Below are 24,354 nucleotides of genomic sequence, written 5' to 3'. Positions count from 1 at the left end.
AAGTAGTACATACACTATTTTCAAAAGAAGAGAGGACCCCACTCCTGTAACCAAAAAAAAAAGAGGAGATGCATCTTTTCTACTCTGTTCTTCATATTTTGAAAAAGTTCAGTCATATCCTCTCTATTAAATCCCTCCTAAGGTGTAAAACTTCGGTTTGTGGTTCATAGTTATGTTTAGTTTGGAAATGGCTTGTCCTTGTTTCTGCTTATTGGAAATTGACAACTGCTCTAGAATAATTCTGTCTTGTGATTATTTCTGCCTGTTTTCTTTCAAACTGGGAAGACTTACTCCTAGAACCCAAAATACATTGTAAACTAACCAAATAGCAAGCAAACCAAAAGCAAAGATCTCTGCGTGGTGCTGTGTATTTTGTTTAGATTGTCCCCGCCTCCCTCCCCCATCAGCTTACCTGCTGCTGATTTCATATTCATTCAGTATCTTTCTTGTAGAAAAAAAATTAAACCTTTTCAATTGGTTAATTCTTCCCTAACACATTCATTTACAAGTTTCCGTGAATACATTTTTCAGATGTCATTTCTATTTTTCTTTTCCTAGATTTAGTGGCTGTTTTGTGTCCAAAAGGCCCACTTCGTATGCTGGTTGAAACAGCTCAGGAGAGAAATGAAACTCTCTTCCCAGCTCTTATTTACTCTTGTAAGTATTTCAGAATGATGTTAAATTAGTAAACAGCTTAGAATTTATAAAGATTCAAATGCACGTAATTATGATCATTATCATGGTACTTTTTTTTACCTTAAACGCATAGCATTGGTGGGACTCCTGCAGATCTCTGTTTCTTTGCAAATTATTATCTTCTATCTGACATTGATTGAAGAGAGTTTTCAGTGTGTGTGGAGATAGAAGAAATATTTAGAGATTGGGGAGCCAGTATTATTTAAAATCTTATTAGTTAACAAGTATTGAATATTTGTTACATACATATATTGTAGGCGGCTCTCACACTAGTATGTTGAAAAAATTATATTGTTCCTTCACTATGGGTTGGCCTTTATTTTTGGTTTGTTGTAGAGTCATACTCTTCCAAATCATTCATTATGTATTTGTTGGTCATTGACCTGATCTGCTTCCATAGAGCACTGTGGAGGATATAAAGATGGTTAAGATGCTTTGCTTTCCCTCAGAGTGCATAGGATCTTATTTCCCTGACCCGACCGGGGATGGAAACCAAAACCTTGGCAGTGAAAGCGTGGATTCCTAACCACTGGACTGCCAGGGTATTCCCTTGCTTACAGTTTAGAAGTGAGATAAGACAAATGGATAAACAATATTCAAGGCAGACTGTTACCAGATTCAGAAGGAATAGGAAGTGCAGAAAGAGCTCAAAACAGGGAAAATCTGAATGGAGAATCATGGAAGGCTTCATTGAAGAGAGAGCATTTGGATTGACCCTTTTAAGAGTGGATTGGATTTTGGCACGCACAGATGGAAGAGTCAGTTTGAGAAGTGGGCTTGTTGCAAAGAATGAGTTGGATCCAGGAATCGAACCCAGGTCTCCTGCATTGCAGGTGGATTATTTACCAGCTGAGCCACAAGGGAAGCCCAAGAATACCAGAGTGGGTAGCCTGTCCCTTCTCTAGCAGATGTTCCCAACCCAGGAATCGAACCAGGGTCTTCCACATTGCAGGCAGATTCTTTACCAACTGAGCTATGAGGGAAGCCCCACACATTGGAAATGTAAATGTGGGGCATCTTTTTCAAGTTTCAAGTGTTCAAGTTGACTAGAACATGGAGTACAAAATGGGGAGAGTACTAGGGGGTGGGTTTGGAAAGGCACTTCAGGCAAGATCCAGGATAGCTTTGAGGGACTAGTTTAAATCTTTGTATCCTCTTCATGATAGCTTGAAAATCATAGGAGATTCTTGAAGAGTAATGTGCCTTTGTAAGCTTGCAGCTTTGGGCAAGATGAATGGGAGGGAGTGAGAACTGAGATACTGGGAAACATAACTAAGTGAATATTGCCATGATCTAGGTAAAAAATGATGAAAGTCTGATTATGGAATGATGATGACAGTCAAGGGAAAGGCCTCAATGAGAGCTTTTGGGGATCATTTCAGTTGTTCTTAGTGACGACGAGTAAGAGAAGTTTAAAGCCTAAAAGAAGGATGATGAAAAAGAGAAGTTTTTCTTATTTGAGAAATCTGTGTAGTGCTGCCTGTGGCCCATATCTAATTTTCTTGGCAGGATCTGTGAGCCATGCGGGGAGAAATTTCCGTCATGGGTTTATAAATGAAGTACCAGGGCAGAGGGAAAGGTTAGTAATAGAGATGCAGAATTGCAGAACGCCAATATAGAGGTAGTAGTTGCAGCTGTGGGATTAGATGAGTGATTCAAATAAAAGGAAAAGAGGAAAGGACACCAGAAATAGATCTTTCTCAACTGCTCTGTTTAGAGAGTGAGAAATGAAGAGGGAATAGTAAAGGAAAGAAGAAAATATCAGAAAATTGGGAAAATCAGCATTTTTCAGGCTTCCCAGGTGGTACTAGCTGTAAAGAACCCACCTGCCAATGCAAGAGATGTAAGAGACACGGGTTTCTTCCTTGGATTGGGAAGATCCGCTGGTGGAGGGCATGGCAACCCACTCTGGTATTCTTGCCTTGGAGAATCCCATGGACAGAGGAGCCTGATTGACTACAGTCCATGGGAGCGTAGAGTCGGACACGACTGAAGTGATTTAGCATGCATACATAAAATGTCTGCATAGTTTTCTCTTATGTACAGTAAAGGGTATTTTTATTAATGGACATTTAGATCATTCCCATCGCAGACAGTACTTGCAGAGAACACTAGAATTTGTGAATACTGTTGTATACATACATTTGTAGAAATGTAATTGCTAGGTCAAGAGATGTGTGCCTTTAAATTTTTTGTTTTCAGCTACACTGGGTCTTTGTTGCTTTGCGTGGGTTTTCTGGAGTTGTGGCGAATGAGGGCTTACTCGCTAGTTGTGGTGCTTCTCTTGTTGTGGAGCACAGGCTCTAGGCTTCAGCAGTTGCAGCACACAGGCTCTGAGCGTGGGTTTAGTAGTGGTGGCACGTGGGTTTAGTTGCCTCGTGGCATGTGGAATCTTCTTGGACCAGGGATCAAAGCTATGTCTCCTGCATTGGAAGGTGGGCTGTTAACCACTAGACCACCAGGGGAAACCCAGAGGAAGGAAAAGGAAGATAGAAAAGCAGAAGATAGTGAGATATAGAGAGTTAGTTAACCTCAAATCATTCATGTGACCTTGATGTTAGGTCATTTGTGGGATGTGGAGAAGGTGGGAATTGTGCTTGTAGTAGAAGTCTGGTAAAGTTTTAGAACACCTAGTGTCTGAAATGCAAGGATCTTTCTCTTACCTTTTTTCCAGTATAAATGTATTACCACATTCTTACTGTGTTTTCCAGCCAAAAAGAACAGACGAGGCTTTGAGCATCAACATTTTCCTCTTAATGAGCAGTTGGGTGTAAGCTTCTTCTGTGTTATTCCTGGAAATTAAAATCTACTATATATATATTTGATATTTGTGCGTGTAGAATGTCACACCAAATGTTAATAGTGAATGCTAGGAATTTAGACTAAGGAATATACTTGTAAAAGTATAGAAGTATGTTCACTGAAGCAATGCTTCTATTAAGAGATAAATGGAAATAACTCATGTCTATCAAAAGGGAACACTTTCAAATAATTATGGTCCATTCCTAAAATGGATAGTTGTGCAGCCATTTGTACTCCAAAAGAAAGAAATAACTCTATGTATTTCTGATTTTTTTTAATGTCAAAGATTATATATTAATATATACCAAAAGCAAGATTCAAAACAATATATGCAATGTCCTATGGAAGGAGTGGGGGAAAGGACCAAATATGTATGGATGCGTGTGTGTAAACTCCCAATGATACATTTCAGAACTGATGATACTAGTGTTTACCTCTAGAAAGTGGGATTTAGAGATTTGAGACAGCTTTTACTTTCTTCCTTATATCTTTCACTTCTTGTAGAGTCTTAATGCGATACCCATTATTTTTTAAAAAGGTGATTGTGAATGTTGAAGTGAAGGGATTATGAGTTTTAAATGTTTTCCTAGCTTTAGAAATTTGCATTGTTCTGCTGTTGTATCTACTGTTAGTATGGCAATAATGCTGTGTAACAAACCACCTCAAAATTTAGTCCCTCACAGATAATGCTCACTCACCATCACCTACAGATTAAAATTTAGTGCCTTACAAATAATACTCATTCACCACCATCACCTGCAGATCAGTTGGCTCGGCTGATCTGACTTGACCGTGGGTAGCTCTGCCCCACGTATTCCCCGTTCCTCCTTGGACCAGCACTTTAGCCGAAGGTGATGTTCTTGTGTTTGGAGAAACAGGAGGGCAGCAGGCCTGTTAAGGCCTAGGCTCGATATTAGCACACTGTCTCCTCTGCCCATGTACCATCGGTTGAAGCAAGTCACGTAGCTGAGCCCCTGGGGGAGGAAGAAGACTGCATTCCAGTCTCAGTGAGCCCGAGCAAGAGTGGGTGCAAGAGGGGTGAAGAGGTTGTTCAGTTAGCCATGACATTAAGCTTGTATGTTAATTTTATACTCAGAAAAAGGATTTACTCTCGTTTTTAAGAAATCATTCATATATAATATTTTTAAAAACTTGAATCTGTATAACAATTGATGCTGAGATATTTTTTCAGTAATTCCACATATGTGGGAAAGCATAAGCATAAACCTTTAACTCCTGTGTAAATTAAATAGGTTTAAGAAAGTGTTCTCATGAAATACTGAATCTTTAGTAAGCATTTCATAAATCATTGAGCTTGAGAGGTATTTTTTTAAAGTAGAATATACAAAAACAGCAATATTAATCAGTACTTTCCCCTTGAAATGGATATATACATGAATATAAAAAGTTTTAAGTTGGTTCTCCCAGTTATTTGTTTTTTTTAAAAAATACAATCCTTTGATGCATTTATATACTCTTCCCCAGTTAAGGGTATTCAGTATGCTAAAGGATCTTACCCTCAGGAAACCTGAGCATTTTTGTTTTCTGTGTCCTTCATTTGGACAGGAAAAGAGGCACACCTCTTTGGTAGCTTTTCGAAATACAAAGGTAACAATTCCTTGAGGTTGACCATTATGTAAAATTTTTCTGTTTTCATATCACTTTGGGAAGTTTTTAGATTATGTTGAATTTTAATTTGCTAATTTTTCAGTTGATCTAAGATGTTTGGTGTTAAGCCAAAAAAATTGGAAAGTGGGTTTTTAAGGTATTACTTTAGTAATATTAATTCATTCAACAAGTATATATTCTGTTCATAATAATTTACATCAGGGGTTAACAAACTACTGCCCATAACCAAATCTGGCCTGTGGCCTGTTTTTGTACCGCCCTGTAAGCTAAGAATGGTTTTTACATCTTTAAAGAGTTAATGAAAAAGAAAAGAACAAAGAATATGTGACAGAGGCCAGATGTGACTTACAAGCACAAAATGTTTACCATCTGGCCCTTTCCAGAAAAAGATTGCTGATCCCTGATTTCTGTAGTTATACCGAGTATTGGAAGAATTTGCAGCTTTATCTTTCTATACTTGTATAAAGAAAGAAAATCAAATAAATACTTTCTGCCTTTGCTTCCAAGAACGCTACTGAAATTTGTAAACCCTGGTGATCACCGTATTTCCTCTTCATTGGGTTTGGGTTTAGTTACAGTGAATTGCCTGCCTAGCTGATATTGACTGATCCAAGTTATCCTGTAATGAAACTTGTCTTACCTCAGAATTACAAAGCTATGATGAATGAGTAAGTGCAGCTATTACAGGATTTTCATCCTCTTTGGTTATGTATTTCTTTCATAGTTATTCAAGAAACCTTAGAGTATTAGGCAAATAGAATTATAGAATCAGTGACCAAATGCCAGAGAAACATGGATGCCAAGTAGACGGATTGAATTGAGTTTGCTGCACCGTTTTGGTTTCAGCAGTCGCCCAGAGTGGCACATGTCTGTATGTATTTTTGTATTACTGTTGGTGTATCTTCAGGATAAATTCCCAAAAGTATTATTGCTGGATCAGAGGGTTAATGTACATGTAGTTTTGTTAGTGGTTACCAAATTCCCCTCCATGTTTCATCGTACCTGCAGTATGTAAGAGAAGCACCGTTTTAGAGTAGTCACATTGCCTCTTAATTAAAGTGTGATGAGGGGGTATATGTGTATATCTAGATCTATATAGGTATATTAATATATGTGTGATTTTGAGGAAGGGACATAGAGAATACAAGGCAATTGACTATCTCTTTATGTTTATTGCTTTTAACCTTTTTTCCTTATTCTCTGTGTATAACACAGTTTAGCATGATTGAAAATCTCCGAAGTGAGACAGAATATGAAGGGAACTTACTTGTATCTTTTGAATTATAATAATTCACTTGATGCTTTGTGAGCCTCTGTTTTTCCTCTGATTTAGTTCCAATAAGTAATTTTCCTCAGTGATTTCACACTATTTTAGGATATTTAACTAGTCCAGTTGTTTCAGTGGAAAATGTTCAAGTTGAGGCTGTGATTTTAGAAAGGTCCACAAAGCTCTATCTTCAAACATGTAAAAATGATAACTCCTTGCTGACAAGATCAGAGTAACTTAAATATAATTTTATTTGAGATGTGATGTTTATGCTAAGAAGATAAAATATTCCAGATAGACATGACTTTCTGGAGGAGAATAGAGTAATGACCTAGGCTGGGAGATTGAAAGGCCCACTGTGGGCGCTACAGAAGATGTTAAGGCAAACACAGGTTAGGAGGAGTGGTAGTTAGAAGGAGTTGAGGAATAACAGCCCGATATCAATAGTGAAAAAGAATTTTCCTTCTGGTTACTTTTCAGGGACTATAAGTGATAATGAAAAGTTTTATTACAGCAGCTGCAGTTTGAAGGCCACAGTAAACATCCAGTTTCAGAATTTTTTCTTTGATCTACTAAAATCAAAGAGAACCTTTTGTGATTTTTAATATGAATTTACTTCTGGTTGTTTCTCTGATTTGTGTGGAGGAATAACAGCCTGCTCTCTGTTTGTGAGCCTTCCTTCTGTGTTCCTAGTGTTTACCTGGACTTTTGTATTTCTCAACAGCAACAATGGTGTGGTTGGTGAATATGGCAGAAGGAGACCCAGAAGCCCAAAGGAAGGTATCCAAAAACTCCAATTACAATGCACAAAGTAGGTGGCTTTTATTATTATTTCCTGATTTGGGGGATCATTGTCATCTTATGAGTTATGAAGCAATGATTTTAAGTACTTTCACTGGTCATGAACTGTTTTGAGAATCTCCTGGAAACTGTAGTAACACCCAGCAGACACAGATAAATACTTGAATTCACATGCTCCAAACCCGACAATCGGCCTAGGTTAAGAATTTCTACCATTAATACCAGTATGAAAATGTTCAAGTTGAGGCTATGATTTTAGAAAGGTCTTAAGCACTATCTTCAAACATGTAAAAATGAGAGCTCCTTGTCTGACAAGGTCAGGGTAACTTAAATATAATTTGATTTGAGATGTGATGTTTATGCTAAGAAGATAAAATATCCAGATAGACTTGACTTTGTGGAGGATAAGAATAATGACCTAGGATAGGAGATTGAAAGCCCCACTTGTGGACACTACAGAAGGCAAACACAGATTAGGAGGAATGGTAGTTAGAAAGAGTTGAGGAATAACAGCCTGATATCAATAGTCAAAAAGAAAGGAAATTTTTTTTTTTTTTTTAAGAAAAACAGGACTAACCTTATGAGGAAGCAGACAAACAAAGGCAAAATAAAAGTAGAGAAAGGGCTTTATTGAGATGCTGTTTGTCAGGAAAGGGTGAATTCAGGTTTTATAGAGATAAGAAACTGCTGATTTAGCATTTGACTAACTGCTAGGAGGACACTTTCAACTGGAATTAGTATTTGGGACTCAAAGATATTTGGCCCATTCTACAGTGACCGAGGTAGTAAATCAGGCTGGGACTAGACCAGCTATAGACCTGGTAGAGAAGTGGGAAACGGAGGAAACAGTTGCTCCAGGTCTGGGTTTTGTGTTAACCTTGTTAAGCTAAGACATTGGAAAGATTAGTTACCTGTGAGTATATATGAGTTTGAGTGTGTTTTTATACATCAAGATTTTATTCTTTTGACAAATGTAGATTGAGTACCTGACCATGTGCCTGGTATTTTTTGGCACTGGGGATAGGGCACTGAACCAGAGGTCCTGTTCCTGTGGACCTTGTAGCCTATTTGGGGAGACACACATGTTCAACAGACGGTTCATTCAGTTTGTGATAAGCTCTACAAAGGAGAAGTATAAGTTGCTGTGAAAGTCTATAGTGGAAGACTTTCATTTATTCTAGAAAGTCAGGAAGGCTTCCCTGAGGAAGTGATAATAGGAGATAGCCAGCTGAAGAGTGGAAGAGCTTTCCAGAAGGGGAAGCACCATGGTCAGGGACCTTGAAAGGAGGAGGAGCTGGACAGACTCGCTCGGTGGGGCGCACTTGGTGTTTCGGTGGGGCTCTTTATTGTGTGGACTCCTCTCTGCACACCATGCAGCATGTTTAACATGCCTGGCCCCTCACTCACCCACTAAATGCCAGGAGTGGCTTGGAGGTTGCAGTAACCAAAAACTCCCCCCATCCTAGTTATTTCCAACCACCCCATGTGAGGGAGGTGCTACCCCCAGTTGAAAACTAGTGTGTTACAGGAACTAGAAGTTAGATTGGAGCAAAGGGGTATAGGTCTGTAAGAGGAAAAAACAATAGAACTCAGGGGTTGCCTGTACCTTAAAAAAAAAAAATCAAGATCCAGCACTATGAATATGCTGTTTGTAATTAATTATGGAGGTAAATGCCAAAATAAACAGCCAAAGGGGTTGGAAGTAGGATGAGGATCAGGAGTGAGGAAGGATAGGGCAGGGACTGCTGTTTTTATTTCTAAATCTTATAGTTTTATGATTTTATAAACAACCTCAGAGAAGATTCAGGTTTTATGGAGGCCTGGTTAAGGAAAAAAATACAAATTAAAAATACAAAATTGCTAGAACCTCTCTCAAAAAAAAGTCCACACAAGTAAGAAGTGTACAAGCTTCATTTATTCGTGGTAGATGAATAAATTTGAGCATCCATTACTTGTATAAAAAATAAAATAAGTGAGAAAAAAATATTATCAACTTGACTTATGTATTTTAATTATTTTTGACGTATGGAAGGTTCTGGAGACAATCATGTTATACTCACCGTTTTCAGTCAGACCTAGTCATGATAATAAAATGACTAGCCCATAAAAAAATTCCCTTACTCCTTCCCAGCCTTCACCCTGTAGTCGTGGTCTGCTTTTATAACTTAGTCACTGAAGCCAGTGGCAGGTGCCATCAGTTAGCAAGTGCCGTCAGTTAGCAAGTGCCATCAGCTGCAAAGATCAGAGGAAATGATCTCTCATGTGACCAGAAGTCTTGGCTCATTTTATGACTCAGTAATTATCAGGGGTCCGAGTTCTTTCCCACCTTCCTGCTCTGCCGTCCTTACATGTGGGCTTGGTCCTCAGCACGCTGCTCCTCATGGTCACAAGATGACAGCTGCACTGCCAGGCATCATATCCAGATAAGACAACATCCAGGGGAACGAGGGGCTGCTTGTGGCTTCCTTGAGTCTCATAAAGAGTGAACAAGTATCCCCCACTTTGCAGCAGATTTTGTCTCACCACACATTGGCTGATATGAGCCCCACAGCCTTAGAGCATTCATTGGTAAGAGGAAGGGTGGGGTGACCACGCTTAGTTCGGACTGAACAGAATTAACCACCAGAGTCATGGGTGAGAGGTGGAAACCCAAATAAATCACAACTCTGCCCTCAGGAAATAAGGGGAGAAATGGCTGTTGTGGAAGCAACCAGCGGGCACTGAAATAACCCTTGATTTGTTGTTTAAGGGCCAGCCAACTCACCAGTTACAACGACAGGTAAATTACTGTTCCCATGTAATTTTCTTAAAGGTATAAAGATAATTTTCCAAGTATTACAGCTGCGATACCCACTTTTTCTTGAAGGCACAGAAAGTGAGTCACAAGACCCAGTGACAGAGAGTGACGATGGTGGCTTCAGCGAAGAGTGGGAAGCCCAGAGGGACAGTCGCCTGGGGCCTCATCACTCTACAGCTGAGTCGCGATCTGCCGTTCAGGACCTTTCCAGCAGCATCCTGGCCAGTGAGGACCCAGAGGAAAGTATGTGCCTTTCTCTACACTGGCAAGTCATGCGAGTCCTGGGTTTTTAAGGTGCTGCAGTTTCATACTCTTCCCAAAATAACATGAGTCAGAGTGTTCCAGTCTAATTCTAAACAGCAGTGCAGTTTTTACTGAGAAGTAACAATAGTTGCTGCTTTTCTCATAGTTAAATTTATTAATGGACCAAATTCTACCCCTCAGATTTTTTAAAATTATCCCTTAATAATTTGATAATATCCTTGACCTTTGGCATTGATTTTGTAAGGTAAAAAAAATTTTTTAAATATTATTCCAATAAAACTTAAGGTGTACAAAAATGTCATTAATATATTTCGTTCTTTGCTGCACAGAGACCCATGAATTTAAATGTTTTGCCCTTTTACATTGTTCCTGCCCTTTTTTGGCAAGCACTGCATTTTATTAATTTTGAAGAAAATCAAAGGGATTTAGGTTCTGTGCAGTAAAAGTTTGTTCAGTGTCTGAGGTGTGTAATTGCTCAGATTCAGGTCAGCACTCAGGGCTTCTTAGGATATTAACCCGTAGAGCCCACTGGTTAGGGCTCAGTCACCTCCTGAGTTGGTATTAGAGAGGTGATTTACTGAATAAGAAGAGATTAGCACATTTCCCAACCAAGTTACCTCAGTGTTTTCGTTTTCACAGAAGTGAAACTCTTGATTAAAACATACAGAAGTATTAAGTAGTTTGAAAGAAACAGACATCTAGATCCCTTCTCTAGTCACTATTAAGTGTGACCTTGACATTGTCCTTTAGTTTGAGCAGAACAGTTCTTACAGCTCACCCTTAGTCTTTTACCTGGGTTAGAACCTGGGCAGATCCATGACTGTGGTGCTGGGTAAGTTTTCCAGATGTTAGAGTCAGCTGCAGCCTGCACCTTTCACACTCCTGGGAAACCAGACGCAATCACCTCCTCTTTTAGCCAGGCTTGAACTTAACCTTTGCTGGTATTGTCTCTGCCTGCAGAGTTACCACTGTAATTAGGTTGCCTCTTCTGTTCTGTCTCTTCTTTTCTCAATGATGTGTAGAAACAAAAGAAGTCAGCAGTATAGCGGTTGAGCATGACAGCAGTGGGATTCTCTCCTACTTTTTTGGGATTCTGTCCTGCTTTTCCTACTTAAAGAGTCTCTCTCTCGATGATCTGCATCCTTCATCAGTAACTTTTTCTTTTTAAAGGAAAACCACAAAACTGTCCCTTCCAACTTCAGATTAATGTTTCGTTTATCTGGGACCAGTATAAACTAATAATTGACATTCTTTTCTCTTCTAAGCATCCAGCACACACATAACCATCTCTTCATTAGTGGTTTATTCTGCACAAGTAAACCAGACTTGTGGTTACTTACAGAAAATTCTCAGTTTACAATAGAATTTGATATGTATGTAAAGACATGTGTGTCTTCCAAAACAGCCCTATCAAAATCAAAATTTAATCAGAAAACTGAACACTGAGAGTTTTTAATTAGAAATGTACAACATGTTTATTCAGTGGTCTGCATTGGAACTGCAGAGTCCTAACCACTGGACCACCTGGGAATTCTCCTGAGTCTATTTTAATTTTGCTAATAAAATATACCTACATTTCTCTGTCCATTGAAATGAATTCTGTGAAGCCTAACTATAGCATTTGCCATAATATTATTTAAGCAAACATAAGCCAGTATATGAAAAGTGAGGCGATAATTTTAAGCTTGATGGTACATTGTTTTTGTTTATTTTTTGGTAAACCTCTGTTGAGACATAACTCACATACTATACTATTCACCCACTTAAAGTGATGAAAGTGAAAGTTACTCAGCCGTGTCTAACTCTTTATGACCCCATGGACTATACAGTCCATGAAATTCTCCAGGCCAGAATACTGGAGTGGGTAACCTTTCCCTTCTCCAGGGCATCTTCCCAACCCAGGAATCAAACCCAGGTTTCCCGCACTGCAGGCAGATTCTTTACCAGCTGAGCCACAAGGGAAGCCCTACATTTAAAGTGATGGCCTTAATATATTCACAGAATACCACAGTTGACTTTAGAACATTGTCAATACCCCATAAAGAAACCTTACACTCTTTACTATTACCTCATCAATCCCTCTCATCCTGCCTTCCCCTTTAAAAGTGTGCAGTGCAGTGGTTTTTATTATAGTTGTATAGCCATTACCACAAGCTAATGTTGGAACACGTTCATCACCTCAGAAAGAAACCCTGTACTCATTACTCCCATCCCCCCAAAAAACCAACTAATGTACTGTCAAAATAGATTTGCCTTTTCCGGCCACTCAGCTAAATGGAATCATCCAGTATATGGTTCTCTGTACTGATTTCTTTCACTTAGCATAATATTTTCAAGGTTTATGTTATAGTATGTGCTGGTACTTGGTTTCTTTCTATTTTTTTGATTCACTTTTGGCTGTGCTGGGTCTTTGTTGCTGCTTGAGCTTCTCTCTAGATGTGGTGCGAGGGCTTCTCATTTCAGTGGCGTCTCTTGTTGCGGAGCACAGGCTGTAGCACATGGGCTCAGTAGTTGCGGCTCCCAAGCTCTAGAGCACAGGCTTAGTGGTTGTGGTGCATGGGCTTAGTTGCTCCACAACTTGTGGGATCTTCCCAGATCAGGGACCAAACCCATGTCTCCTGCACTGGCAGGTGGATTCTTCACCCCTCAGCCACCAGAGAAACCCCCTCATTTCTTTTTGTAGCCAAATAATATTCCATTTTAAGGATATGTCACATTTATCATCCATTCATCAGTTAATGGACATCTAGATTTTTTCCATTTCGAGCTGTTAGGCATATTGTTGCTGCGAATGTTCATGTACCTGTCTGTGTGGACATATGTTTTTATTTCTCTTAGGTTTATGCCTACAAATAGAATGCTGGGTCATATGATAACTCTATATTTAACCTTGTGAGGACTACCAGATGGTTTTCCTAAGTGTCTGCACCATTTTACATTCCCACTAGCACTGTTCATATGTTCCAGTTCTTACACGTCTTCACTGATATTTTTTATTGTCTGTCTTTTGATTATAATCATTCTAATGAATGGAAAGTGGTATCTCATCAGGGTTTTGATTTGCCTTTTTCCGATGACTAATAACGTTGAGTATCATTTTGTGTGCTAGAATTTGTATGTGTTTACTTTTGGCTTTGCTGGGTCTGTGTTGCTGCGCTTGGGCTTTCCCCAGGCGCAGCGAGCAGGAGCACCGCACAGCACTGCTGTGCAGTGCACAGACTTCTCATTGCAGTGGCTTCTGCTCTGGTTGTGGAGCATGGGCCCAGTTGCCCTATGGCATGTGGAATCCTGCCGAAGCAGGGATCGAATCCATGTCCTCTGTATTTGCAGGCGTATTCTTAACCACCAGGGAAGTCCATCATCTGCATTATTTTTTAAAATTTATAGCTTTTTTTTCCTTCCCTGAAGAACTTAGTTTCTTTCAGTTAGTTTCTTATAGCACTATTTGGAATCAAGTCTTTTTAAGGCTGTCATTTGTTTAGCCACTGTGTGTGCCAAGAACTTTTCTGTATTATTTTTAACTCTGATACCAACCTTGTGAAATAGCTCTGTAATCCCCATCTTGTAGCTGAAGAATTTGAGGGTTAAAGAATGAGTTGGGCTCTGTTGCACACTTGAAACTGGTGGAAGTATTCATCATTCTGGGAAGGTTAGCAAGTTAAAGGATAACTGACTCTCTAATTCAGAGCATTGAATTTCATAGGTCATATGGTTTATTTTTTGCACTAAGGAAGACTTCACTCTGGCTTCTACAACTTAAAAAGAAATGCTGGCTACTCAGTAAGATTTTATTAACCAGCACCCGGCTCCTTTCTCACACACATCTGGAGCAGACCCTGCTTCTCAGGGCTTTCAACCCCTGTCTTCCAGAAGTATCTCAGGCAACAAAGCTTTAAGACCAGGATCAAACTTCAGTTGGCAATAGTTACTTAACAACCAGAAAGGTAAAACCAAGTTGTAAAGCTTAATGGGTTACTGTTGAGCCTCAAGTCAAAGAGTATTTTTGAATCCATAGTTTTGAAAAGAACTTGAAAAGTTAAAAATATTGTTTGACAATAGAAAATCTAGGACTTCTGCATTTCTGTGTAAGTTTTAGGAATCAGCTTGTTAATTTCTATAAACTGATCCTAAAATTTATTTGTAAATGTAAAGAACTTAGAATATCCAAAACAGTTTTGAAAGAGAAGAAAAAAGATGGTGGACTTAAGCAATCTGATTTCAATGAAAGCTTACTTTAAAACCACAGTAATCAAGACAGGCACAAGGATAGGCATGTAAACCAATGAAACAAAACTGAAAGTCCAGAAGTAAACCTTTATATTTATGGTCAGTGATTTTTTTTTTTTTTACAAAGGTGCTAAAATAATTCAGTGGCAAAGGGATATAATATTTTCAACACAATCAAAAGTTAACCCAAAATGTGTCATAACCTGAAATGTAAATGGCAAAACTATAAAACTTCTAGAAGAAAAACTTCATGACCTTGGGTTGGGCAAAGAGTTTGTTAATACAACAGTGATACATAGAAGAAAAAATTGATAGGTTGGACCTTGTCAAAGTTTAAAACTTCAAATGATACCATTTAGAGAAGAGATATTTAGGAAATTCCCTGGCAGTGGTTAGAGTTCTGTGCTTTCACTGCTGAGGATGAGGGTTCGATCTCTGGTTGGGGAACTACAATCTCACAAGCCACATGGCACAGCTGAAAAAGAGAGAGAGAAGAGGTATCTGTATACTCATGTTCATAGCACTATTCACAGTGACCATGAGATGGACGCAACCTAAGTGTCCATTGACAGATGAATGGATAAACAAAATGTGGTGTATACATACAATGAGGTATCACTCAACTTCAAAAAGAAAGGAAAATCTAACACACGCTGCAGTATGGATGATCCAAGACATTATGCTAAGTGAAATAAACCAGTCACAGTAAGATGAATACTGTATGATTCCACTTGAATGAAGTACCTCTAGTAGTCAGACTCAGAGATGGAGAGTGGAATGGTGGTTTCCAGGGTCTGGAGGGAGAGAGGAAGGAGTTACTTAATGGATACAGACTTTCACTTCTGCAAAATGAAGAGTTCTGTGAGTGGATGGTGGTGATGGTAGCACAACAGTGTGAATGTACTTAATGCCACTGAACTGTGTATTTAACCACATTTTAAAAAAAGATAGTATTAACAAAAGCAAAGGGGGACTTCCCTAGTGGTTAAGAATCTGAGGACACAGGTTCGATCCCTTGTCCAGAAAGATCCCACGTGCTGAGTGCTGCAGCTACTGAAGCCTGCACTCCTAGGACCTGTGCTCTGCAACAAGAGAAGCCACCACAATGAGAAACCCAAGCACCACAGCGAAGAGTAGCCCTGCCTTTCCGCACTAGAGAAAGCCTGTGTGCAGCAGTGAAGACCAATCACAGCTAAAAATAAATTTTTAAAAAATTTTAAAAATTGGGGGACTTCCCTGGTGGTCCAGTGGCCAAGACCCCATGCTTCCAGTGCAGGGGGGCCGGGTTCAATCCCTGGCCAGGGAACTAGATCCCACATGCTCTGACTAAGACACAGCAAAGCCAAATAAAAATAAGTAAGTTTTTTTTTTTTTAATTAAAAATTTTTTAAAAAGGAAAAAAAGCTACATACTGAGAGAAAATATTTGCAAATCCTGTTAAAGAATTTGTGGTTAGGATATAAAAAGAGTTCTTACAACTCAATAATAGGAAGATATTTTAAAAAATAGGGTAATACTTTTAATAAACATTTCCTCAAAGGAGAAATATAATGGCTAATAACCACATGAAAAGATACTCAACATCATGATTCAGAATGGCTTTAATCAAAAAAACAGCAACACCAAGTGCTGGTGAGGACTGAAGAAAGCAGAAGCATTGTGCACTGCTGGTGGGAATGCACAGATACAGCCGTCATAGAGAACAACTTGGCAGCTTGTCAAAAGGCTAAATGTTAATTTACCACATAACCCAGCAGATCCACTCTTAGGAATCTCCCCAGTGGGAATGAAAGCAGTCTGCCCACACAAAGACGTGTGCACTGATGTTCATAGCAGCATTATTCATAATAGCCAAAAATGGAACACAATCTAAATGTCCATCAACTGGTAATGGATAAACAAAATATAGTATATCCATACAATGAAAAGCTACTTATCAGTGAAAAGGAACAAACTGTAGATACATGCCAAAATCATGGATAAACCTCAAAAATACTATGTTAATACAGATGGCCAACAAGCACATGAAAAGGTGTTCAACATCACTCACTATTAGAGAGATGCAAATCAAAACTACAGTGAGGTTTCACCTCACACCAGTCAGAATGACCATCATCAAAAAGTCTACAAATAATAAATTCTGGAGAGGATGTGGAGAAAAGGGAACCTTCCTGAACTGTTGGTGGGAATGTAAATTGTTGCAGCCACTATATAAGAATAGTATGGAGGTTCCTTAAAAAACTAGTAACCGTATGATTCTGCAACCCTACTCCTGGGCATATACCTGGAAAAGACAAAAACTCTAGTTCAAAAAAGATACATATACCCTCATGTTCATAGCAGCACTATTTACAGTAGTCAAGACATGGAAGCAGCCTAAATGTCCATTGACAGGTGAATGTATAAAGAAGATGTGGGACATACATACACAGTGGAATATATTCAGCCATAAAAAAGAATGAAATAATGCCATTTGCAGCAACTTGGATGGACCTAGAGATTATCATACTAAGGGAAGTAAGTCAGAGAATGATAAGTATCATGTGATATCATTTATATGTGATATCTTAAAAAAGTATACAAATGGGCTTACTAACAGACTAGAAATAGACTCACAGACAGAAAACAAACTTGGTTACCAAAGAGAAACCTGTTGGGCGGGGGATAATTTAGGAGTTTGGGGTTAATAGAGACATAGTATTATATATAAAATAGTAAACAACAAGAACCTACTATATAGCACAGGAAACTATATTCAGCATCTTGTAATAACCTGTAATGGAACACAATCTAAATATATATATATATAAAAAACTGAACCACCTTGTACATCTGAAACCACCACAACATTGTACATCAGCTCAGTTCAGTTGCTCAGTCAGTCGTATCTGACTCTTTGCAACCCCATGGACTGCAGCATGTCAGGCTTCTCTGTCCATCACCAGCTCCCACAGATTGCTCAAACTTGTTTCCTTTGAGTCGGTGATATCATCCAGCCATCTCATCCTCTGTCACCCCCTTCTCCTCCTGCCTTCAATCTTTCCCAGCATCAAGGTCTTTTCCAATGAGTCAGTTCTTCGCATTAGGTGGCCAAAGTATTGGAGCTTCAGCTTCAGCATCAGTCCTTCCAATGAATATTCAGGGTTGATTTCCTTAGGATTGACTGGTTGGATCTCCTCGCAGTCCAACGGACTCTCAAGAGTCTTCTCTAACACCACAGTTCAAAAGCATCCGTTCTTCAGTGCTCAACTTTCTTTATGGTCCAACTCTCACATCCATTTCCATACATGACTCCTGGAAAAACCATAACTTTGACTAGACAGACCTTTGTCAGCAAAGTAATGTCTCTGCTTTTTAATATGCTGTCTAGGTTGGTCATAGCTTTTCTTCCAAGAAGCAAGCATTTTTAAATTTCACAGCTACATTCACCCTCTGTAGTGATTTTGGAGCCCAAGAAAATAAAGTCGATCACTCTTTCCATTGTTTCCCCATCTATTTGCTGTGAGGTGATGGGACCGGATGCCATGATCTTGGTTTTTTGAATGTCACTATACTTCAACTTTTAAAAATTATATTAAATGAAAGAACCCAGTCACAAAAAAACTTCATATTATGAGTCCATTTCTGTGTGTCTAGAAAAGTAAGATTTATAGAGTTAGAAAGCAGATCAGTTGCTTAAGGCTTGAAACACAAGTATCTAAGTGGGGTGATGGAAATGTGGTAGATTATGCTGATGGTTGTACAACTCCAAGTTTTTTTACAGTCATTGAATTTGTGCATTTTATGAAATAAATTATACCTCAGTGAAACTGTTTTTCAAATAAAAGGAGATGATACCTATCTCTTAGGGCTTCTTGTGAGGGTTTATTAGAACAAGTGCCAGGTACAAACTAGGCAACAATAGATGACAATTACTATTTACTGTCATTATTTTTTATATATAACAGCAGCATCTACTGTTAAGACCTCAGAGTCAGCCCTATAGTATAGCATCTGAACATCCTGTTACAGAAACCGCCCCCCCCAAAAAAGGAAAACCTAATTAAAGCCTAACTGTATAATATCATTTACTGACTTCTCATTCAGTGTGGGATGGGGAGGGGGCACATTTTTAATTTGTGAAGTCATAGCAAAGAGTGACAAACTTTTATATTCATAATCTTTCCGTTTTAGGGGGAGTAAAGCTTGGATTAGGAGATTTCATTTTCTACAGTGTTCTGGTTGGTAAAGCTTCTGCAACAGCCAGTGGAGACTGGAACACAACCATAGCCTGTTTTGTAGCCATATTAATTGTAAGTATACATTGATTAAAACCTGTTAGAACTCCTTATCTCAAAACTCTGATTAAAAGGCAGTTCTTTTAACCCTAGCTTGGCTGAGTGTTCCAATCACCTGGGGAGCTTTTTAAAAACAAATAATTGGATCTCACCCAAATAGTTTCTCCACGTGGCCACACATTGAAATCACCTGGGAGCTTTTAAAACAGTGCTTCTCTGAGATATTATTTGTTTTAATTGTGTATTTTTTTTAAGTTCCCCCAGGAAATTCTGGTAAGCACCTCTGACTAGGAACCACTGCTTCAAGCCTGGCAGCATAAATAATTGTGTAGAGAATTAGATCAGTCTTAAAGGGGTAAGCAGTTCCTCACTTAGTGTGGGTTTGGTGGCAGTTTTGCATTTAACGCCACGACCTGCAACATCCAGTGTCCTCTGGGCAGGCAGTATGAAGCAAGAAAAGCTAACATAGTGCCTGATCACACGTAGATTCTGCTTATAGAGTCACAGTGTGAGCCTGAAGCTTTCAGAACTGTGATTTTAAGTAACTCATAAGATATTTCTTACTGCTGTTTTTGCTGGAGGTGTGATGTCTCGTGTGTGTGTGTGTGTGTATATATATGTATATGAGTGAAGTTGGATGAAAGGTTAGATGAGAGCCTTTACTTGTGTATTTATTTTGTGATTATATTTGTGATTTATCTTGGGCATATGACCAGTTAGAATTTTCATTTATTTCTCTTTTGAGGTTAGTTTTCTGGATGTGTTTTAGTGTCTCAGTTAACTAGGGTAAAAAAATGGGCTGTATTATATAGCTGCTCTGTGTTTACAAGAAAAGACTGTACAGTTTATAAACAAACGTTTGTTGGTTTATTCCACGAGCACTTCTTTGCCCCCAGACAGCATAAAGAATATTCTTCACCTCTGGGATTTTTAGCTAGCCAAACTAAACCTACAGTAGCCAAGTCAATATTTTAGATAGAAATTTCAGTATTGTTAATTTATTTAAAAATTCATTTTGCTTATTTTCAGATTCTATTCCCTACCTAGAATTAGGGGATGAAATATCAATAATATATGGATAATAATCTCTATTGTGAAGAAAAATAGTGTTTCCAGATTCAGTGAAAAAACTTTTGTTCTAAAATTTAACCTCAAAGGACCGTGTATTCAGTTAACTAAATTATTATTATTATTTTTTTTCCGCTCCCTTTCTCCAGTTAACTAAATTAAGACCAAGATTTGTGATTGAGTTGATTTGCACAGAATACTTGCATAATTATGTCTGCATTTGTGTTTTTTCCCCCCTTCTCCACAGGGTTTGTGCCTTACATTATTGCTCCTCGCCATTTTCAAGAAAGCATTACCAGCTCTTCCAGTCTCTATCACCTTTGGGCTTATTTTCTACTTTGCCACAGATTATCTTGTTCAGCCCTTTATGGACCAGTTAGCATTCCATCAGTTTTATATCTAGCATATTTACAGTTAGAATCTCATGGATTTTTCTCCTTTGACTATAATAAAATCTGGGGCGGACAAAGGTGATTTTCCGGTGTCCACATCTAACAAAGTCAAGATTCCCAGCTGGACTTTTTGCAGCTTCCTTCCAAGTCTTCCTGACCACCTGCACTATTGGGCGTTGGAAGGAGGCTTCTACAGAAAACGGTTTTGAACACGTCATTGTGGTGAACTGAGTCCCTCAATGCAGAAACTACCAGATCTGAGGGACAAGGACAAGGCAAAGCCATGGGCCAAAAAGTTGCTGTGCTCCCACCAGCAGGTTGACCTGTGGTCACAGGTGGACTTTACCAACGCTGCAGACTCTCAGGACTACCATTACCAGGAGGTTAAGTGAAATGGTTTAAACCAAACAGGACTCTTCATCTTAAGCTACATATTGAAAATCAACCTAATAAATCTGTATTGAATTCTGAACCTTTTTGGGAGATACCATAAGGAGAGCAGGCACCAGCAGCAAAATGGAATGATGGGAAGGGACTCAAACTTTCAGACTTTTTGCTGCAGACTTACTATTTTTAAATAAGACTTTTTTTCACCTGAGTCAAGTCAGAGGTATAGGTTGATTTTGACACTTCTTCTCAAGCACTGAAGCTCATTACTATCTGTGGCTGCCATTTCTTCCCAAGGCCAGTCTGAACTTATTTGAGGTGGCTTTATCTTAAAAGTCTTAACCTCAGGTTCAAATTCAGTAATTTCTGGAAATAATGGGACTATAACTCAACATTTCCTATCACCCTTAGGTAAATTCTGGATTCTCCAACAAATTCCTAATTTGTAGGCATATTGGGAGGTTCACTTGCCTCCAGGTGCCTCCCTCCTTCCCTCTCTCTCCCTTTACTCCCCTCACGAGCACTTGTCCTGTGTGGTGAATAAGAGCCCTGTTGTGGTAGCAGATGGTCCAGTTGTCATAGGATTTTGCTCTTTGTGTGGCACAAAGAATCTCATGAATCAGTGCTCTCAGCCCTGCTGTCATAATTTCTTCAATAGCAAAATGCAATGTGTGCCCAAAGACAGTAGAATTAAAGAAGAGTAAAATTGCTCGTGAAGCACTTTTCTGTTCTGATTTTTTCCTTTCTTTCTTTTTTTTTTAAACTACAACCCATTGTCTCTTGACAGTAGGTCGGAATTTGAGCCAATAGCCAAAAGCCAGTGGTTTATAAAGTTTACGACTCAGTTGTATCTGTACAAAGCTTGGAGAACACCGTTATTTCCCTTGGTGAGCTGAGGGAGAACCGAGAGTCTGGAGGAGAATCAGCCACCAAGAGGAGAGAGGAGAGGCCCCCAGCAGCCAGTGGGACAAGATGAGGCCACGTCCTGTGAAGGAGAGGATCCGAGTGATTCCTCAAGCAACTCACAACAAGTGTTCTGCAGTTTCCCTACCTTTCATTTCAATGTACCTCTGCAAGAGCTGGGCTGCCAAGTTCAGCCCCTGAACAGTTCAGTTGGACAGTGAACAGAAATAGAGTCACTGGCTGTGGGCACATGGCACCTCTGGATGAAGCTTTGCCAGGCACACCCCTTCTCTTACCACAGCCAACCTCAGCCATGGTGACCACAACCCTTCTCCTACCACAGCCAGCCCTCAGCCATGGTGGCCACACCCCTTCTACCACAGCCAGCCCTCAACCATGGTGACCACACCCCTTCTCCAACACAGCCCGCCCTCAGCCATGGTGACCACACCCCTTCTACCACAGCCAGCCCTCAGCCATGGTGGCCACACCCATTCTACCACAGCCAGCCCTCAGCCATGGTGACCACACCCCTTCTACCACAGCCAGCCCTCAGCCATGGTGACCACACCCCTTCTACTACAGCCAGCCCTCAGCCATGGTGGCCACACCCCTTCTACCACAGCCAGCCCTCAGCCATGGTGACCACACCCCTTCTCCAACACAGCCAGCCCTCAGCCATGGTGACCACACCCCTTCTACCACAGCCAGCCCTCAGCCATGGTGGCCACACCCCTTCTCCAACACAGCCAGCCCTCAGCCATGGTGACCACACCCCTTCTACCACAGCCAGCCCTCAGCCATGGTGACCACACCCCTTCTCCAACACAGCCAGCCCTCAGCCATGGTGACCACACCCCTTTTCCTACCACAACCAGCCCTCAGCCATGGTGACTACACCCCTTCTACCACAGCCAGCCCTCAGCCATCGTGACCACACCCCTTCTACCACAGCCAGCCCTCAGCCATGGTGACCACACCCCTTCTCCAACACAGCCAGCCCTCAGCCATGGTGACCACACCCCTTCTACCACAGCCAGCCCTCAGCCATGGTGGCCACACCCCTTCTACCACAGCCAGCCCTCAGCCATGGTGACCACACCCCTTCTCCAACACAGCCAGCCCTCAGCCATGGTGACCACACCCCTTCTACCACAGCCAGCCCTCAGCCATGGTGGCCACACCCCTTCTCCAACACAGCCAGCCCTCAGCCATGGTGACCACACCCCTTCTACCACAGCCAGCCCTCAGCCATGGTGACCACACCCCTTCTCCAACACAGCCCGCCCTCAGCCATGGTGACCACACCCCTTCTACCACAGCCAGCCCTCAGCCATGGTGGCCACACCCCTTCTACCACAGCCAGCCCTCAGCCATGGTGACCACACCCCTTCTCCTACCACAGCCAGCCTTCAGCCATGGTGACCACACCCCTTCTCCAACACAGCCAGCCCTCAGCCATGGTGACCACACCCCTTCTACCACAGCCAGCCCTCAGCCATGGTGACCACACCCCTTCTCCTACCACAGCCAGCCTTCAGCCATAGTGACCCCACCCCTTCTCCTACCACAGCCAGCCCTCAGCCATAGTGACCACACCCCTTCTCCTACCACAGCCAGCCCTCAGCCATAGTGACCACACCCCTTCTCATACCACAGCCGGCCCTCAGCCATGGTGGCCACACCCCTTCTACCACAGCCAGCCCTCAGCCATGGTGACTACACCCCTTCTACCACAGCCAGCCCTAAGCCATAGTAACCACACCCCTTCTCCTACCACAGCCAGCCTTCAGCCATAGTGACCACACCCCCTCTCCTACCACAGCCAGCCCTCAGCCATGGTGACCACACCCCTTCTCCTACCACAGCCAGCCTTCAGCCATGGTGACCACACCCCTTCTCCAACACAGCCAGCCCTCAGCCATGGTGACCACACCCCTTCTCCAACCACAGCCAGCCTTCAGCCATGGTGACCACACCCCTTCTACCACAGCCAGCTTTCAGCCATGGTGACCACACCCCTTCTACCACAGCCAGCTTTCAGCCATGGTGACCACACCCCTTCTACCACAGCCAGCTCTCAGCCATAGTGACCACACCCCTTCTCCAACCACAGCCAGCCCTCAGCTGTGGTGACCACACCCCTTCTACCACAGCCAGCCCTCAGCCATGGTGACCACACCCCTTCTACCACAGCCAGCCTTCAGCCATGGTGACCACACCCCTTCTACCACAGCCAGCCCTCAGCCATGGTGACCACACCCTTCTACCACAGCCAGCCCTCAGCCATGGTGGCCATACTGTGAGCATCTATGTGGAACGTGGTTTCCCCCTGAGGCTGAAGAGAGGCCAACTCTCCCTCAGCTTCTTGCTGGTTTCTCTCCAGCTCTCATTTGATCTGCTTTGGGTTCTCTGTGGAGTTTGGAGGATTTGTTTTCTGTTGTGGAAAATTTCTCCTAAGAATTGTGCCAGTACTACCCTGTGTGTAAAATCTGGCTCCTGGGCTGTGAGAACTGCAGGGAAAATTACAGCTCTGCCAAGAAAGTTGGGGCCCGAGAGCAGGTTTTGTCATCTCTCTTTTTTTTCCTTTAGCTCCCTTCCCCCAAGATGCCATTTTTCTCCTCAGGTATGTGGCAACATGGATATTCTCTTCTAGGAGGACACGATTCAACAAGCTACAGCAAAGCCACTTGAACTGCGGTATGTGACTTGAAGCAGTCTTGAAGGGAGCCCTGAGTAGTTTATTTGTGTGAGGCTCCCAAATGTACTATGCCTTTCATGAAGGGTTTACCTTTGAAGAGGATGTGTGGTGTGTGTGATTGTGTTCAGATCCATCCTGTGTGT

The 24,354-nt window shown here is 41.1% G+C and overlaps 1 protein-coding gene across 6 annotated transcripts in view; it reads left to right on the top strand.

Moving 5' to 3' along the window:
* The window catches only part of PSEN1 (presenilin 1), a 67,236-nt gene extending 45,907 nt beyond the window's left edge, over positions 1-21,329 (top strand). For 4 of the 6 annotated variants that reach the window (XM_070377587.1, XM_070377584.1, XM_070377585.1 and 1 more), the window contains 6 exons: positions 559-657; positions 7,119-7,205; positions 9,945-9,974; positions 10,062-10,235; positions 18,657-18,775; positions 20,076-21,329. In XM_070377587.1, coding sequence (XP_070233688.1) covers positions 559-657; positions 7,119-7,205; positions 9,945-9,974; positions 10,062-10,235; positions 18,657-18,775; positions 20,076-20,231 — 665 coding nt within the window. In that variant the 3' untranslated portion in view covers positions 20,232-21,329. The remainder of the gene's footprint in view (positions 1-558; positions 658-7,118; positions 7,206-9,944; positions 9,975-10,061; positions 10,236-18,656; positions 18,776-20,075) is intronic. The other 2 variants (XM_070377588.1, XM_005893824.2) reach the window with 1 other exon arrangement.
* Positions 21,330-24,354: the final 3,025 nt, after the last annotated feature.

This window comes from Bos mutus, chromosome 10, assembly GCF_027580195.1.
Source record: "Bos mutus isolate GX-2022 chromosome 10, NWIPB_WYAK_1.1, whole genome shotgun sequence".
NCBI lineage: Eukaryota > Metazoa > Chordata > Mammalia > Artiodactyla > Bovidae > Bos > Bos mutus.
The sequence above is the reverse complement of the archived record's forward strand: the minus strand, read 5'-3'. Positions and strand labels throughout refer to the sequence as shown.